At 36.7% G+C, this 20,596-nt stretch overlaps 1 protein-coding gene across 1 annotated transcript; it reads left to right on the top strand.

The window, feature by feature from the left end:
* Positions 18,063 to 18,503, top strand: LOC109829625 (zinc finger protein ZAT5-like). The gene has a single exon (XM_020396679.1). The coding sequence runs from the start codon at positions 18,063 to 18,065 to the stop codon at positions 18,501 to 18,503; it is 441 nt and encodes a 146-aa protein (XP_020252268.1).

The raw sequence follows: 20,596 nt of genomic DNA, 5'->3' as shown, positions 1-20,596 counted from the left end.
CATCAGTCTAAATTTATAATTTGAGTTTCGATGTTAAAATTCAGTACCATCAGATGGGGATCTATTTTGGGTCACATAGTTAGAAAATTAACATTTTGAATGATCACAAGTTTATTTTATATCATATGATGCCAAGTAAATGTTTCTGAATTTTTATAAGTTGCTTAGATATTTGGTCCTTGAATTTCTGTAGTTCATGTATAACTACATCACGTACAACAATGAAAATTTCAATTAGAAAATCCAAAATTTAGATTTAAATTGGTTGTATCCAATTTGCTCACCGCAGGCCCGGCTCAGTTTGCCTTCACTTAGCAGGCTGGATTTGGACTGGCCCGGAAGTGGATAAATGATGCAGTGCAACATTAATTAATGTAATTCTGCGAAGGACCGTATTTGGCATATCTTGTGGTCACGCTTAAGCTTAAAAATATTAAATCATCTTTGAAAGTTGGCCGCGCATTAATTGACTCCTACAGTCCAACCCCCATAGTTATAGGTTTCGGATCCTTGTTTTTACCGAGGAAGTGACGGAGGGATCATTATTTAATTATAATTATTTGATTATCTAATGAATAATTGCAATTTACAGTGTAAATTAAAAGAGCGCGAGTCCAATTCACGAGTCTGATTGATAAAATGAATCATAATTATTAATACTTAGCGGTTGTACTAAAACATAACGGTGTCCATTCTTTCCTTTTCTATATATATATATATATATATATAGATTAATGGGTATCCTTGTCATAGGAGGGGATTTCCTCCTATGACGCCTCTAAAATCACATGATTGAACGACATTATGGATGATCCGCTCCGGTGAACTTGATCTACATATTCTAAAACCCCAACACACCAAGTTTGGGGTGAACCCGTCGTCGTTTGACCATTCATCCACTCGTATCAATTTTAACGGTTTTGAATGAATAGAACTTTTCACATGGCTCAATGGAGGGTCAAACGACGACGGATTCACCCCAAACTTGATGTGTTGGGTTTTTAGAATATGTAGAACAAGTTTAACGGAGCGGATCATACATAATGTCGTTCAATCATGTTATTTTAGAGGCGTCAAGGAGGAAATCCCCTCCTATGACAAGGATACCCATTAATATCTCTCTCTCTCTCTCTCTATATATATATATATATATATATATATTTAATTAGAGAGAGAGTAGAGAGAGAGAGAGAGAGAGATATTAAATGTGTATCCTTGTCATAGGAGGGATTTCCTTCTAATGACGTTTCTAAAATCAACATGATTGAAGCGACATTGTGGATGATCCGCTCCGTTGAACTTGATCTACATATTCCTAAAACCCAACAAACCAAGTTGGGGTGAACCGTCTCGTTTGACCCTCCATTCGAGCCATTGTGAAAAAGTTCCTATTCATTCAAAACGTTAAAATTTGATACGAGTGATGAAAGGGTCAAACGAGACAGGATTCACCCCAAACTTGGTGTGTTGGGTTTTTAGAATATGTTGATCAAGTTCAACGTGAGCGATCATCCATAATGTCGCTCAAATCAATGTGATTTTAGAGGCGTCATAGGCAGAAGAATCCCACTCCTATGCACAGACCCGATTAATCTCTTCCTCTCTCTCTCATCTCTCTCTCTATATATATATATTATATATATATATAATATTATAATATATATATATATATATATATATATATATGCATGATTAATGAGTATTTTTCATAGGTGGGAATGTTTCTCCTTGACACCTATGTAGCACAATTCCCACCATCCTCGTAAAGTAGGAGAGAGAGTGTGAGTTGGTGAGATTTGTGTCTTACTTATGAGGATGATGGGATTGTGTCACATACCGACAATGAGGAAATCTCCTCTATGACAAGGATACACACACACACACACACACACACACACACACAACACACACACACACACACATATATATATATATATATATATATTATATATATAATAATTATATAATAATATATATATATAATATATTTATTTATTTATTTATTGAGAGACGAAGAGATAGAAGAAGAAATATGTGTATGCTTGGTACTAAACATAAATTTTGTGCTTGATAGTGAAGTGACACAATCCTTATTCACTCATTTAATGTGGACCACATTCATATTATAGAGAACATGATAATATATATATATATAATATATATATATACTATATATATATATATATATAATAATAATATATATAATATATATATGGACAGTGAGTCCAGTGATGAGTATCCAAATCCACAGTCATCCTATCTAATCACCGTCCTTTCTCAATTAGAATATTGCCAGTTATAATAGGACCAGTGAGTAAGCATACATTGCCTCCATGCAACCACTATATACGCATAAAATGACTTCCTTTTTCATGCATCATATATTACGAAACTTTTGCATTCTTTACCTTAACAAATCCAACTTGTTCTCTAAAGAGTCTCCCACCGGTCATGAATGGGCCTTACGGATATAGAAGCTTACAAATAGAGAGCTAGTTCGATTTTATCAAGAATAGAGGTTGCCCCTAAAACTACTAATGCAAATTAAACCACTAATCATGTCATTATCTTGCATCACGTGGCACACGTTATGGCACAATGCCAACATTAAGAGGTTAGCAGGTTGATGATTGTGGAAGCTAGAAACCTGAGTACATAGCACATGAGAGGATACTACTACTCTTCTTCTTCTTCTTCTTCTTTCTATTAATTTGTTATATGTGTATTTTTTAGCCAAAATTTAGCAAGTCCCCAGTTGAGCCTGTCAATTTTATTTATTGATGACAGTAATAGCCATTAAAAGCTTACAAAAAGAAAATGAAACTTTTGAGCATATGGAAAAAATAAGATACTACAGCACTACCTCGTAACTAAAAACCTAAAACATGTCCAAGAATATCCGAGATCTCCCAAAAGATTTTTTTTTTTCTAATGGTGACAAAATTAGCCCATGTTTAACGTGCTCTTTGAATGGCTGGTTAGTCGTGCATACTAGCTTCTTCTTAATAAACACACATACATGTCTTCTTCTTCTGTTTTTTCTTTATTATTATTATTATTATTATTTTTGGTATAACCATACACATACATATCTACTACTACTTTTCTTGAATAATCTTGTTGCTATACCTTGCAATAACTACAAACAGACATTATTAATCAATGAAGATGCAATTGGAGTCAACCAATTAGATGTCAATATTAAAAGCAACAATGGCAGGAGATAGTGGTGAAAGCAACAATGCTACATCAAATACAGTTCAAATTACACTTCAGAATATGAAGATCAGCGTTGTGAAGTATGACGGTAAGATCAACTTTGGGTTGTGGATGAATGATGTGCAGGATGATTTGAATGCTTAGAACTTAGAGGAGACCATCATGGTCCATGAGAGGCCACCGAAGTATGATGAGGTGATATTGGACAAGATGAATCGAAACGTTTGTAGGGTAATAAGATCTTGTTTGGAACAAGAGTTGAAGTACGATGTGATCGATGTGACATCTGCGATGAATATATGGGAGATTCTTAATAACAAATATCTTACGAAGAGTGTTGAGAATCGGTTGCACTTGCTTCCAAGATTATTCAGATTCCAGATGTCCAGGGGTACCTCACTTGCAGATCATGTGAACAACTACACAAAATTATTGTTGGACTTGGAGAATGTGGATGAGAAGATATCAGATGAGTACAAGTCAATTATTTTATCAGGCTCCTTACTCGATGAGGAGTATGATACATTCGTGTTCACTTTATTGAACGGTAGATCTTCCATCACCTATAGTAAAGTGACTAATGCATTGATGAATTTTAACTTGATGAGGAAGGATAAAGAATCTTCCAGAGCTAGCACTGCAGGAGATGCCTTGTCGACAAGAGATAATGAGTCTCTGTCCGAGAGGTGACAACAGAGGCATGTCAAAGTCAAGAAGCCACTACTAATTAGCAAAGTCAGTGTGCTTTTTGTAAAGAATAAGGATATTGGAAAGAGATTGACTGAAGCTCAGAGAGAAGGAGAACAGCAAGAAGAAGGGTCCGAAGGTCAGTGAGGTGAATGTTGCTAAGAGTGGTAACGATTCAGATGATTCATGCTTTTCTTTATTGATTACTCCAGAGGTTAACCATGCTGATGCATCGGATTAGATGCTAGATTCTGGTGCTACTTATCATATGACTCCCTGGTGAAATTGGTTTGCATCTTTCGAGAAGCTCGATGGGGTGTGGTGGTCATGAGAAACGATCAGTCCTGTGGTATTTGTGGGATAGGTACTGTCAGGATTCAGATGCTTGACGGAGTTGTTCGTGAGTTGAATGAAGTGATATTTATTCCTCAGTTGAAGAAGAATCTTATTTTTATTGGAGCTTTAGAGGCAAAAAGATTCAATATGACTTTTAAGAGCGTTGTAGCAAAAGTTACTAAGGAATCTTTGGTAGTGATGAAGGGAGTTCGCTGTAGGAATCTATATTATCTGAAGGGAAGCACCGAGATTTATCAAGTAGCTTCAGGAGTTTTAGAGGCGGACATGTGCAGACTTTGGCACTACAGATTGGGGCGCACAGGTGAAAAGTTACTACAGGCGCTGTGCAAGCAGGGGCTATTGAAGGGAGCCAAGAGTAGGAAGATTGAATTTTGTGAGCACTGTGTTCTTAGCCAAAAAACTAAGGTGAAGATCGGGACAACAGTTCATAGGACGAGAGACATCTTGGACTATGTGCATATGGATGTTTGGGGTCCCACCAAGACGACATCACTTGATGGTCAACATTGGTTCGTTACATTTATAGATAACTATTCTAGACGTTGTTGGGTGTACACCATAGCGAAGAAGAGTGAAGTCCTAGAGATATTTGTGGAGTGAAAGAGAAGATTGGAACTGTAGACAGTGAGAAAGATCAAGATATTGAGATCTGATAATGGCGGAGAGTACACTTCAGACACCTTTCAGCAGCTATGTCGAGACGAGGGCATAGAGAGGCACTTTACAGTTAGTCATACACCGTAACAGAATAGGGTGACAGAGAGGTTGAATCTGTCTTTACTGAAGAAGGTCTGATGTTTGTTATCACAAAGTGGTTTGGAGAAGATCTTTTGGGTTGAGATATTTTTATATGCAAGCCACCTCGTTAATAGGTTGTCTTATCTGCGATTGAGGAAAAACCCCTATGGAGATGTGGTCAGGAGAGTCAACACACAACTATGATCAGATCAAGATATTTGGGTGCCCTACTTTTTATAATGTTAGAACTGATAAATTAAAACCTCGAGCTAGGAATGCCATATTTGTGAGATTCAAGTGTGGTATGAAATGATACAAGATTTGGGAGGCATTTGAGAAAAAAAACTATGCTTTAGGAGCCATTTAAGAAAAAAACTATGCTGAGTAGAGACATCACGTTCGATAAGGCTTCACTCTTGAAGCCTACCAACTCTCATTAGGTGGAGAGTACCCCGACAAAGGAGATATTACAGGTGGTGAAGATTGATGCAGCTCTACATAGTCCAGATAAGACCATATCCATTAGAGTACTGACTAAGGTGACGCCAGACGAGCACATTGAGGACTTGGAGGATACAGGTACGACAGAGCAGGATCAGGGACCGACGTCTCAGGTTCAAGGTTCGATTGTGGTTCGGAGACCCAGGAGAGACATATGGTTGTCAGCGAGGTATACAAATATAATGGTTGCATATGCACTTTCGGTGGAGAGTGTCGACGAGATGATTCTTACTATATTCAGAGAGGCTAAGGCTGATTTGTGGCAGGAGGATATACAGGAGGAAATGGAGTCTCTTCAAAAGAACGACACATGAGATCTTGTTGAGCTTCCAAAAGAGCTAAAGGCAATTGATTGTAAATGGGTGTATACCAAGAAGGAGGGTATTTAAGGCACTAAAGTGAGGTTCAAAGCTAGATTAGTAGTAAAGGGTTATGCATAGAAAGAAGACATTAACTACAATGAAGTCTTTTCTCCGGTGGTAAAACACTCTTCGATTCAGATCTTGCTAGTTTTGGTGGCATGGTATGGATTGGAATTGGATCAGTTGGATATGAAAACAGTTTTTCTTCATGGTGATCTTGATAAAAAAATTTATTAACTTAGTCATTAGGGTTTCGAGCTGCAGGAAAGGAGAAATTAGTGTCTAGAAGCTTGTTGTAGATTCGTGCTTATTGAGGCATGTTAAGGCCATTTAGATGAACTACAGGTGACTTGATCCTTTGAGAGAGGGGGTATATAGGCAACCACACTGGTGCAGCCAGATTTGGAGAGATAACACATTGGTACTCTTGTTGGTATCAGCTCAATTTTAGGAACACTTCGCCGAGGTGGAGAATTGTTGGTGTTTGGTGGGAAAATTGAAGAAGAAAATTAAGAATTGAATTTGTATTATTCTCTCTAATAAACTTAGAAAAAGAATGAATTACAATCCTCTTAATGCAATCTCTCTCTAACAAACTTAGAAAAAGAAATCACAATTCCCTCAATCGGTTTTCCGGTTTACAAAAAAGAGATGGGATCGAGGGAGACCCTTCCCTTTGTTTAACCTGGGTTTTTCTTGGTGTCGATGGGAGTTCAGATCCTTGTATCCCGTTGACGATCCGAACGTGTTACTTCGTGGAACAAGGTTGATTCTCTTCGTTGGACGTTAAGGAGAAGAACTTGCGAGGCAAGTGTAAGAACTCTTGACGAGTTAAAGGACTTCGAATGAGTTTAAAACTATTTGAAAGAGTTAATTTAATCCAACCGAAATCGGTTTACAAGCCAAGATCAAAGCTCCAAAGCTCCAAGCTCTTTGTTGCCAATGAAGATGATCTTCAAGAGCCTCCAAATCTAAAGATCTTAAAAAAAAGATCTCGAACTCAATTGAGTTTTTGGTATTTATAGGGGATTAAGAGGTGTAACTGTCATCCTTAATTTGCTCCTAAGTGGAGGAATGATCCCTAAAATCGTGAAAAACGATTTTAAAACCCGTTCAGCTCGTGTTTGAACAAGTCAAACGTAAAATTCGCGTTCTGGCACGAATTCTACGTTCTGGACCTGGGACGCAGAGTTAGGCTCTACATTTGAGGCTGAAAACGCAACAATGAGCTCTGTGTTTTGAGTCTGGAACACGGCCACAAACTCCGCATTTTGAGTCTGGAACGCGGCCATGAGCTCTGCATTTTGCTTTAAAGAGACCATCAACTTGTACACTCATATGTTAGAGTGTTGTGAAGATTGTCATCTTGTAATCTTCCCCTTGGCTCCTTGAAATGCAAGAGTCATCAGTTGTAACTCCCGATTTTGATTGTTAAGGCTATTGAATTAGAGCTTTCATCGGTTGTTGTGAAGGTCGTCAGATTGTATTCTTTATTATCACGCCCTGCTTCCCGAAATACCAGGAAATTGGAACATGAACAAGTCTGTGACGTATTAGACTGAGAAAAAATAAGTACTAGACCCCTTCTACTCAATCTAATATGCTAAGCGTTAAATAATATAATGCGAAGCACATGTCCCAATCACAGTAGCAAGAATATAATAAACAACTCAGAATAAGATAATCCATATCACAAATAAAATATCATCCCAGACATAATATTCAAGTCAACATATTTTGATACAAAATAATCCAACTAAAATACTAAAAAATATAAAAATACACTAATCAAGCAGAAAAGGAAAGTGCTACAAAAGTAAACAAGGACCATCAACAACTAAAAGGAAAAACTAAGCTTCGGCTTCTTCTTCTTCTCTATCTGCAAAGCACTTCTGCTGAGAATACTCTGGCTCCTGTTAAACATGTTTGTCCTCTAAATCTGACGTACAACTCGAGAGAACATGAGCACGTCAGTGTGCATGGCACACGACAAGATCTCAAAAGGAAGAATAGAAACGGTCGAACGACCAATGTAATAACAGATGCAACAACAGTAATGACAATAGAAACATGCAGCTAAAAATCTAACAACCTAGATGCAATCCACTACTAGAGTATAACAATCAGAAGAATCCACAAACATCCGAGTAATAAGGTCATACAACTAGATAGAATCAAAACTTAAAAGTCTACAACACGAGACGTAGTACGTCGAGCGAAATAATCCAAATAAGGAAACCCTCATGTATATACCATATGTCTTAAATTGTAGATAATTAAATATTAATCTTGATCTATGTATGAAAAGAAATATAACCAGTCCACATCTCATAAGAATCCATAATCATCCACGGTGATAACCTATATAAGGTGATAATAAAGGAAATTCTAATTGTAGATATCAAACAAAGCCCACCATAGGACACACAAACATATTATTCTTATTTTACATGTTATTTAAATTGGAGAAGAATATTTTCATATATATATAATCGGGTTCCTCTAAACCTGTCCGGGAACCACGCCTTCAAGTCAAGTATTGCCCCTTTGGCCCATGTATATATATAACTCGCGATATCAGGAAAGCGCATGTGTCCATTTATATACATGTTATATTCTCCGTCCAATTCTCTTTTATAAACCTCATGTTTGTCAGTTTAATTTAAGTGACCGTACATGAAATATTGTGCACTAGCTATGGAGTTACCGTAGAACGACTTCTATAAAACTATGAAAATAACCGTGACCCATAACACGTCCGATCAAGAGTGCATCGTCTAGTCGATACTATAATAGTAATAGTCAAGGAAACCTCATACTTGGATATCGATATCAAGGGAACTCGAAACTCCTCACATCGGGATATCGATGTCGAGGTGAGTATAGCCATGCTTTGAAGCATGCTTATAAATCATATTTTTAATAGGAACCGTCTTCATGTACAATCTCTCCTATTGGATAACAACTAGGTGATAAAATAACAATTTCCATACAACCACTCATCAAACAAATCCCACGTATGTAATAATATATCACAGTCTAATCTATGCATGTAATTCATAACAGATCTAAAGTTCTAATAAATTACAATTAAAAATTATAAATTTGCACGTACTTATTTCACGAAAATATAAGAATTGAATAAAAATAATCGAGAATCGGAATCTTACGCATAATTAATTTACAATAGATCTAAAATTGTATTGAATGATAAACGAGAACAAGGATCTTGCCTCGGGTTTCCGTCGAACGTATTGACGTTGACGTGCGAGTCCGTGGTGAGCGTCAGTGTTGAGGAGCTGGCGTGGGCGGTCAACATGCAGATCTGGGTTGAGAGGGTTGGATGTGAGGCTGCGGGAGGAGACTGTGGGGCATGGGGGAGAGTGTCGACTCAACGTTGCGGTTGGTCGGGGCTGAGGGGCGGTGAAGGGTGGTTGAGGGGCTGGTCGGTGGTCAGCTTGAGGAGTGGCTGAGGGGTGGCTGAGCAGAGGAGGAGCGGACTGAGGGGTTGAGGAGACTGACTACAAGGGGTGAGCAACGGAGGAGGCTGATGGGCTGCGGGTTAAGGCGAGCAGGAAAGCTACAGGGGCGGTGAAGTGGCACGGGGCTGCGGCAAGGAGAACAATAGTGAGGAAGGCTGGCGTTAAGGGGGTAGAGGAGACAGCGGCTGGGGAAGAAGCAACTAGGGGAGGCTGGAAGAGAAGAGGGTTTGGGCGTCGTCGGAGGTGGTTGAGCGGAGAGCGAGAGAGAATACGAGCAGGCGAGAGATGTGGCGTTTGCGGCTGCTTCCGCAAGCGGCGTCGGTGACAGGGGAGAGGAGAGGAGCAGTGTCGACGAAGGCTGCAAGGGGTGGAGAGGAGGTCGACAGTGATGGGGGGAGGTAACAGCGTGAGGTGTGGACGGTGAAGACGGCGCTGAGGTGGTGGTGAAGATGGGTGCGGAGGAAGGAAGAAGAGAAATATAAAGGAGAAGGTGGCGGTTGTGAGATAAAAACGAGAGAGAGAGAGAGAGTGGGGGAGTGGGGGGGGGGGGGGGAGAGAGAGAGAGAGAGAGAGAGAGAGAGAGAGAGAGAGAAGATTATGTATAAATAGGATTAGGGTTTAGGAAATAATTCGAGAATAATTAGGGACTAATTAATATAATTAATAACAATACTTATAATAACAATAACAATAATAAAACCAATTTCAATTTAAAAGTTTTCACCACAACAATTTAATTTATAATTAGCAAAATCATTAAATAAATATAAAATCGGATTTTTAAATCCTAAGAAATTCTAGAAAATCGAGAAAATATAAATACTCTTTTGAAAATAATAATTTAATATTTTTAAATACCAGAAAAATTATTTAAACTAGTATCGGAAATTCATGGTCATTACATTCATCGATCTACGTAAAAGTTTTTAAATTATAGCCTACTAGAAGCCGTCAAATTATAACTTCCATCATCGGTGTTTGATGGGGATCAACTATCTGCAGTAATTTTTAGACAGTCTACAATTGGATAGCAGATTTTTGGGCCAAACATGATTCTTAGTCTGTTTTGATTTTGGTTTTAGAATTATTGGGATTCCTAGTCTGTTTTGATTTTAGTTTTAGAATTGTTGGATTCCTAGTCTTTTTGGTTTTAGGCTTTCTATATATATAGAACGTTTTAGAAGAGAAATCAGAGAGAGAAAAGAGGTGGTTTTGAGCACTTTGAGAGGGAGATTTCTGAGAGGTGAGTTTAGATCTTTTGGTGAGAGTTATTTTGAGTGTTTGTGAGTTGTAACTCATTGTTTTTCTCCTCCATATAGGTGGCGTTTGGTTGTTTGCAACTAGAGTTGCAATGCAAGTGTCACTTGCATGCAACTGAGACGTTGCAACTCTTCTTACATGCAACTACAGTTGTAATTGTTTGGTTTAAATTTTAAATTTTATAACTTATAGTTGCAGCTGTTTGATTATGCTTATAACTTAACATATGCAACTCATAAAATATTTTTAAAAAATAATATTTTTTAAAAAATAATATATTTTTAAAAAATAATATATTTAAAAAATAATATATTTTTAAAAAAATAATATATTTTAAAAAATTAATATATTTTTAATAAATAATATATTTTTAAAAGTTAATATAATATTTTTAAAAATAATATAATATATCATTTAAAATATATATTATTTTTAGAAAATTATATTATTTTAAAAATTATTTTAAAAAATATATTATTTTAGAAAATTATATTATTTTAAATATATATTATTCAAAAAATATATTATTCAAAAAATATATTATTTTAGAAAAATAATAGTATTCCTGGAAAATTTTATTTTTCAAAAAATATATTATTTTAGAAAAATATATTATTTTAGAAAAAATATATTATTTTAGAAAAAATATATTATTCAAAAAACATATTATTTTTAAAAATATATTATTTTTAAAAAATATATTATTTTTTTTAAAAAATATTATTTTAAAAATAATATATTATTTTAAAGATAATATATTACTTTTAAAACTAACATATTATTTTGAAGAAATTATTATAATAATAATTATTTTAAAAGATTAATGTTGTTTTTTTTTAAAAAGTTTTTTGAAGAAATTATTATAATAAGAATTATTTAAAAGATTATTTTAAACCTTTAATGAATTTATTTTTGAAATATTAAGTAATGATTTTGATTTTAATAAATTTAGGTCAGTTGCAACTAAGTTGTAACTATGACTTGCGGCCATTTTTGACGTAAGTCATATGTTGTAACTAAGGGTTGTTTTGCAACTGTGGTTGTAACTGCAACTGTGAGTTGCAGCAAAACAAACAAATGCAACTAGTCAAATTGGACCTAGTTGCATGCAACTAGGAGTTGCAACCACTCCAGTTGCAGCCTACCAAACAGCCCCATAGTGAAAACTCATCATCTTCTCCTCGTGAACGTAAGCAACTTGACGAACCACGTAAATTCTCTGTGTTTGTGATTGGTTTGTGCCGTTCTTTTGTGAATTGTACTCGTTAGTTCTTCTTCTCTCTTGTTCTCCGACTCCTGTGGGTATTTGGTTCGCGAGCACGCTTCTGCCTACGTGCAACGATAGTGAGTATTGATAGTATAATCTGTCTTCTAACAAATTCTTGTAGATGGATCATATCAAAGTAATAATGAATTGAGGATTTTATATTCTTGGGTGTAGAAGTAGGACTCTGATTGGTGGATTACCCACAGCCCCACGTGAAGATCCTAGCATTTCTCGTACTATATTATATATGGCCATAAATTTACTTACACTTGTTGTACCAACTATAGTAACTAGTGATCTTGAACTTATCACCTCTCAACACTCGTTAATCTTCTGATGTCTACTAACATTAGAAGATAAGATATGATTAGAGATAAAAGAATAACAAGAAGAATAAGATACTTAGCTAATCATTCGTTAATCCAATCCCATATCACCAACTCACTCGCCCACAAACTTAAACCTCTAAGAACATGACAAGGGTTGACTGCACTTCCTTTGACGATTAGAACTCTGAGAAATATTCCAAAAGAAACTTATTCCCCTTTCATATAATATTATATAGGTAGCTAACTCAAAAAGAGAAATAACTTTCTCCGCCTAAATTTAAATGATGACAAGAATCTGAACCCGCTATTACTTTGCTTTTGGGTTGGCGCAAGCATCTTGTACGCACATACCTCAAAATGAACCGTGAATCAACAAAAATATGAAGTTTAGATATCATTGCACTGGCTCGTAAATTTTTTGGTACACCAACTATCCAGTAAACAGACAATTATTTAATGTAATAGGAAAAACATATAGAGTGCTCGTGAATAATGTTGGGAAACATATGTCTCACTATGGAGCATACGTGCAATCAAAAATATCATACTACTACAATCATCAACTTTAAAATATGTTCTCCTTTCTTTATGCACAGTTTTCTACATATGACTCCCTGTAAGAATATTTTTTGTTTTGTTTGACAGAATAGTATTTTATATAACCTACTAAAAAGTTAAAAAAGCTAGTGGAATTTTGGGATGGAGTATGCTTGTGCAAGTCAAGTTAGAGATCGTCTCCACTTCAATAGTGACACAGGGAACCAATACTGCAAGGCTCAGTATGCGCATAGAATGCACTGGAATTGGATGTTGATATTTCACCATCCTAATCAAGACAATATTTATACAACAATTGCCAAGTTTCAAAGCTAGCTAGAACTAGTTCAATCTAAGTTGACGTTTTATGAGTGTTGCAGTTTAACTAGTATGTCATATGTGAGCTTGATGTTGTACAAATATTCTTTCTTCTGATATAATTTGAACGTGTCTGCTTTCTTCTCACTAATAGATTAGAATGGGACCAAATAAAAAGAAGTGGAGATAAGACCTCCCATAAAGTTAAATATTACACCATTAAAGAGGTGGTCTAGTCACTTCTTTTGTATCTTGTGCAAAATGCTAAATCAATAATTAAGGTATAATGCTCTAAGTAGTTGATGATGTCAGGCCTTAGAACTTATAGTATCTCACTTCTGGTATGAGTCAGACAGTATTCAGTAATCACGATCCATGGATTAAGGATGCACTAAATGGATATTAATTATTAGATCATCGGATTGAAGATTGTTAACCGATCCAAAGGTTGATATCACCTGAAAATAATGTCGTTGTTGGGTAATAAAACATTTTAGGAAAACATTTAAGGAAATAAGAAAGATAACCCTTGAAATTGCCTCTCTTCAGATTTGAGAAATTCTGGTTAACCTTCCCATCCTTCTCTCCTTTCATCAAATTATGCTGGAATTCATTCTATTCTATAGAGGATCCCTCCAGAAATCTCCCTCTCAAATTGAAACTCATCAAGAAGAGAATCAAATGGTGGTCCAGGCACAATCTTGCCTCCTTCAAACAGCTCTATTCTAGAGCTATGGATCAACTCAATTTTCTCAACTCCATTGAAGAATCTAGAAGTCTCTCTCCACCAGAATCTCAGCTTAGAGTCAATCTGCATGACCAGCTTCTCCTTCTTGCTAAGGCTGAAGAGATCAAGTGGAAACAGAGATCTAGAATCCAATGACTTAAAGAAGGAGATAATAATTCTGCTTTCTTCCACAAAGCTTCTTCTTTTCGCCGTAGAAAAAATTTCATCCCTCATCTTATGGTTGATAACGTCCTTATCTCCGTAGAGTCCGACATATAACAATATTTTTTTGATTTCTTTTCCAAGCTCTTTCATAAACCTCCTGATTCTAACATGCTGCTGGACTGGGATCTCTTTTACCCTCATAGCAACATAGATCTTTCTTCACTTGATCATCCTTTTTCCCAAGAGGAAATCTTTGCAGCAGCGTTTGACCTTCACCCAAACAAGGCTCCTGGGCCCGATGGGCTTCTCATTCTCTTCTTCCAGAGATTTTGGAGCACTATCCAAACATATGTCATCTCCTTTATTCAAGCTCTCCACTCCAACCCTCAATCCCTTCACAACATCAACTATTCTCACATTTGCCTCATCCCTAAAAAGGATGGTGCCAGCAGCCCCAAAGACTTCTGGCCCATCAGCCTCATCAACAACTTATGTAAAATATTTTCTAAAGTTCTGGCTAATAGACTGAAAACATTCTTGCATCTGCTGGTGGATAACTCTCAATCAGCTTTTCAGTTAGGTAAATCCACGTTGGACTCTATTCTCCTCGCTCATGAGGTGATAAACTTATGTTCCTCTGGTAAGAAAGAGATTTATGCAATTAAAGTTGATTTTTTCAAGGCTTTTGACTGTGCCAATTGGAATTTCCTCATCTCTCTCCTTCAAGCCAGAGGCTTCGGCCCTCAATGGTGCCTCTGGATCCATCATATCATTCATTCATCTAAATCTGCTGTTTTAGTTAACGGGACCCCTTCTAACTTCTTTAGTTATTTTAGGGGTCTCAAACAAGGTGATCCCCTATCCCCTATGTTATTTTTTATTGTAGTTGACATTTTAAACAAGATGTTGATTACTAGTGCAACTTCGGTGGACTTATCTGATCTTCAGCTGAAGGGCAAGCTTAATTCCATTAGAGCTCTCCAATTCGCAGATGATACCATCATTTTCAGTAGGGCTTCTCCCACTGATATGACCATTCTCAAAACTATTCTGTTTCTCTTCGCCAATATCTCTGTTCTACACGTTAATCCTCAAAAAACTAATCTATTTTACCTTGGTAAAATTCCCCATAAAAGCTCTCAATTAGCTTCCATCCTTAACTGCTCTGTTGGCTCACTCCCTTTCACTTACCTTGGTCTACCTCTCAAAAGAGGTAGCTTCCATCCTTAACTGCTCTGTTGGCTCACTCCCTTTCACTTACCTTGGTCTACCTCTCAAAAGAGGTTCTTTGACCAGAAGGGAGTGGCATTGGCTCACTCCCTTTCACTTACCTTGGTCTACCTCTCAAAAGAGGTTCTTTGACCAGAAGGGAGTGGCATCCCCTCCTGGATTCTTTCATGAAAAAACTATCTCTGGAAGAATAAATCCCTCTCAATTGATGGCAAACTCACTCTTCTAAATTCAGTTCTCTCTTCTATCTCTCTCTACTACATGTCCTTCTTCAAGATGCCTACATGGTTCATCAAGGCTATTGATAAAATCAGGAGGAACTTTCTTTGGAACGGAAACCACATCCAGTTTAAATCTAAATGCCTGGTCAATTGGGTAACTGTCTGCAGGTCCAAGCAAGAGGGAGGGCTGGGGGTAATTGATATTTCTTCTTTTAATCTTGTCCTTCTCTCCAAGTGGTTTTGAAAAGCTTTCGACAGAAACTCTCTCATTAGTAAAGTTATTTTCTCTCTTTACTCCAAAAACAATTCTAACCCTTTCGTGCATCCCCAAAAAACTCTGCATCGAGATTCATCCTTGATTTGCATTTTATTCATTCCTCTTTTTTTAGCATGGTTAAATGGTAGGTAGGCGATGGTAAAACTTGCAATTTCTGGTTTGATAAATTGACTAATGATAACTCACTTAGTAGTCTTTTTCCAAAAGCATGCCATCTTGCATTCTCATCTTACAGCTTTGTTCAGCCCCAAGGATATATGCTCCAATCTACCTAGTATTGGCACCCCATTCTCAGAATGGGTATTATCTATGAAGATAAAAGGGACATTGACAAGCTCTTAACCCACCTGGAAGGGTTCTCAGTTGCTTCTAATGTTAATACTGACAGTATTTGCTGGCCTTATCATCCTACTGGCTCATTTATAGTTAAACCTTTATACAGCATCATCACCTCTGGTGGGGTTAAGTCTCATATTCACAACTTCATATGGAAAAATCTCACATCCCTCTGAAGGTCAAGGTCTTGTTCTGGATCATTTCTAAATAAAAACTCAACACCAGAGCAAATTTGATCTCCAAAGGATGGTCAGGAGATACCCATTGCCCTCACTGCAACCAGGAGGTCGAGACTCAAGATCATCTATTTATCCTCTGCCCTTTTGCTAATGAAGTCTGGTCTACCCTCCTTCCTCTCGCTCCTTTTGCTAGGTGGCCCCAATCAATGGAGGAGCTGACTCTCTTATACATGGATTCAAATACTTGTGCTGATATTAAAATTATTTGGAAATATCTGTTATCGTGCTTCTGCTGGTGGATGTGGAACTATAGAAACTATCTCATATTTAGATATTTCCCTGCAAATCCTATTCATATCGCTGCTAACATTGCTAGGTATGTCATTTTTTGGACAGATGCCGAAGAAGATAGATTGGCGAGGCGTATTCGTAGGGCTGCCCAAAATCCGAAAATGCAAGAAATAGCTAAGAAGAACACTGCTGTCGCTTATGGAGATAATCTCTCTGATGTCAGTTGATGCGACCAGTTTTTCTCTCTGTCCTGGCTTTTCTCGATTTTTTGCTGTAGAATATGGTGTTGTCGATTTTCAGTGTTGGTGTCTGCATGTATCAGACTATATATTATCTCGTGTGTTTTTTCTTTTGGCCTTGAGTGAGGACATTATTTGAGTTAGCTCGGTAGGTGATGACTAGGTCCGCTCCTTACCAGCTTTCTTCTCTTCTTTGTTCTTCCCTCTCGGTTTTTTTGTTTTGTTTTGTTTTGTTTTTGTATCAGACTTCTTTCTAGTATCCTTATATAATATCTTTTATGAACAGGGTACCTCACCTAGTTTCTCAGTTCAAAAAAAAAAAACCCTTGAAAAAAATCCACCAAAACAACCGTTGCTTATGGAAATGGGTGAGATATTCACACAAGTCATGCCTAAAATGAAACCAAGTAAGATGCAGCATGAGAAGTGGCTCAAACCACCAACACATGGCAGATATAGCAAGTAGAGTATGAGAACTTCACGCATAGCATCATGCCTGTAACGGGAATAAAGCATGAACCTTGCCTCACTCGCTTTGACACCTAACCCACTCTTATCTGAGTTATCTCACACTAAACAAGCTCATTCTCTCCCAATTAGGGATTAGGGAAAATTAATTAATTAATCAACCCTAGCCGCATGTAGACGTCAGCACATATATATACTTAAGTCACAAAGCTAGATTGCCATATCGGAAAATAAACGGTTGTGATTTGAAAGAATCAGACGACTTTATCTATCGTCTTGCATTTGTCACGCCCAGAAAAACATGGGGAAAAAAAAAGATACCTTAGAGAGTTTTTCTCTGTGAAAAGACTTATGTGACGCGATACGAAACTTAATACTTACATCACTATCAACTAGCAGGGCATGCTATATTAATAGAAATTACATCAAAACTTACTGCACTAATAAATGGCAATGGTTTGTGCGTTAAGATTCGTGCCAGACCGACCAAGCATCTGTAAAGAGCCCTCCACAGATTTTTGTTACCATGTTTCTGTTTTCAGAAAAGCTCACAATTTACTTGTACAAACAGGTACGGCGGATGTATGAACACGTCTCCAGTGACGAATAACAGCTAATTACTTACATTATCCCTCTCTGCTTACTCTACTTCCGTTGAGCAAAAGATGTAGAAAGTTCCAATTCTGGAAACATTCACTACACTTCACAGCACGTCATCAATATCTAACGCTGACGTGTCACGCATCCAGCCTTTGTTTTACTATAAATACCCTGTGCGAACTTCCTCAGTTCTCTCATTCATTTCTCTTCTGATTAACTTCTTGATTTCCACCAACATGAAGAGGTTTGGAGAGAACATGGACAGCGCCAACATGGCGGGCGTGCTCATGCTGCTATCCCGAGACGGGGCCCACTACGAAGGCAGGGAAATGGGCCTGGGCCTTTCGGGCCGCTCGCAGCCGGGCCGAGTGTTTGAATGCAAGACCTGCATCGGAGGCCACCGGGCCAGCCACAAGAAGCCCAGGATGAGCGATAGTGGGCCGGGCCAGGGAAAGCCCAGGGTGCACGAGTGCTCGGTCTGTGGGCTTGAGTTCGCCATCGGGCAGGCCTTAGGAGGCCACATGAGGAGGCACAGGGCCGACGGAGGCGTGCACGTGCACGAGCAAGTGCAAGTGCACGGGCGTGGGGAGAAGAAGAGGGTGTGGCTGGACTTGAACTTGCCGGCGCCGGAGAATGAGATGGAATGTAGGAAGAATATGGGGTTTGGGATTGAGATCGGGGAGAAGATTCCAATGGTGGATTGCTTCCATTGATCATCTCATAGCTCTGTTGTTTCACAAATTTTAAACTTTTTTTATTACAATTTTTTCTTTGTTTTGTAGCATGAGATATATGTCATACTCTTATGTATTTTTTTCCCTCTCCCACTTTGGTCTTTTGGTATTTGAAGAGACTACAATTTCTTACAATAACGGGCTATAATATAATATTATTTGATGTAACACATGATGTGCTGCTACTTTGTTATTGAGGTTATTATTACTATGGAAGTATAGTCTTATAATAAAAATGGAGTTTCACTAATTTCTTTTTCAGGAAACACGAGGGATTTATACCTAGTAAAGTAAGTTCTTTTCTATTAGAAAAAAGCTGGCCATATACAATTGAACAGTATTGAGAAGATGTATCGCATTGGCATTATGACAGTGAAAAGAATAAAAGTTCAGATGAAATATCAGTAGAGTATAGAATCCCAATTCAGTATTTTATTTATTTATTTATTTTTATTTTTTTGGGGAAAAATTAATGTGGTTACCAGAAAAATGCCGTGGACATTAATGTTACATGATTCTTGCCGTCCAAAATTATTATGAAAGGAGGAAAACGACACAAATCATTTGTTTATAAGTTGGACAAGAGGTAGCATACAGAAATAAAAGTCACTTTTAGCTCAATCAAACCACTGGATTACAATTATAATTAAGATCTTATATATTTAGTTTCATAATTAACAAAGTTCCAGAACATATAGCTAGACAACCAATATTATGGTCCTAATTAAACATGATCAAGTGGGTAAAAGGGTTCCAATACTTTATGATTACCCTAATTAATTAAAGTCTAGTTAGCAATATTTTATGAATAGATATGTTAGCTTATGCCAAAAAGTTGCCTACGGCTGAAACAAATAAGAGTTTCTTAGTAGAATATAAAAAGGTTATTCTATCACTACCAAATATACGGTGGGCACAAAAGAGAGTCATATCTCCAAGTGTGATCATTCATGTTGGCAATGAAACCTAAATACGTGTTTATTTTGATAATATCTGTTGGAATAATCAGCATTAATTTCTTACTTACAACCAAGCGCATTGTTAACCGGTTTAGTAATAGCAGAAGTACTAAGTAAAGCAATTTTCATTGCTCAAAATTAATTCATTTTTTCATGTAAAAAAGACTAATCCAACTATTTCACCAAGTATATATATATATAGCAGTTCATTTATTTCATCTTTCCATTTGCACTTGAATGAAAACTGATAGATTTCTAAATTTTGGTGTACATATAAATGGCAAATAGAGGTGTTCAGAGATAGAATTTCTAAAGAGTTAAGTACTCTCTTCTTTTTCTTCATCTTTTTTTTCCATAAGAATTCAATATATTTATGAGTTTTTTTGAGCGAGGTTAAAGAGTATTCATGTGTTACAATCTTCTCTTTAATTAATTAGTAAATTTATCTTATTGTCTTTGTAGACATAAATCAAAATATATTGGTTGAACCAAATTATACACTTAATTATTAATGCAATTAATTACTCTATTTCATGGTAACATCTCACATGTTAAAAAAATGGGGTGTAGTAAATAAATCTTCTTGCGGAAGATTTGAACATAGCCAAGTGGACAAATACAAATTAATTAGATGTCTATCTATCTTATACCAGTAAAATTTGCTCTTCCACTTTTTAACAGAAGAATGATAAGGAAATTTAAGAAGAATAAAAACGTCATCCTCTAATTTCTCAAAATAAAATAAAATAAAATAAAAAGTCCAGACAGGGACAATAAAAAGGAAAAAAGAAGGACAAGAGTCGGTTGATGCTGTTATCAGATAACACTATCCAGTATCTATATCATTTCACTTCACATCCAATTAACAATTATAAAGTCAAGCAAAAGAGTAAGTTAACCCAATGAGCATCATACTGGAGTAATTCTACTTTGGTGAAAGATCAACAGTACTTGTGATTGACATACAATAAAGAATCAAACAAGCAACATGCACCAATTAATACATCAATATTGAAGCTTGGCATGTATTTCACCCCAACATAGAAATTAAATCTTATGAGATATGGCCTTTACAGGAAACACATGATGCCCCTGAAATTGAATTATGACAGG

This window comes from Asparagus officinalis, chromosome 2 (genome assembly GCF_001876935.1).
Source record: "Asparagus officinalis chromosome 2, Aspof.V1, whole genome shotgun sequence".
Lineage (NCBI taxonomy): Eukaryota > Viridiplantae > Streptophyta > Magnoliopsida > Asparagales > Asparagaceae > Asparagus > Asparagus officinalis.
This window is presented reverse-complemented; position numbering and strand designations above follow the sequence as displayed.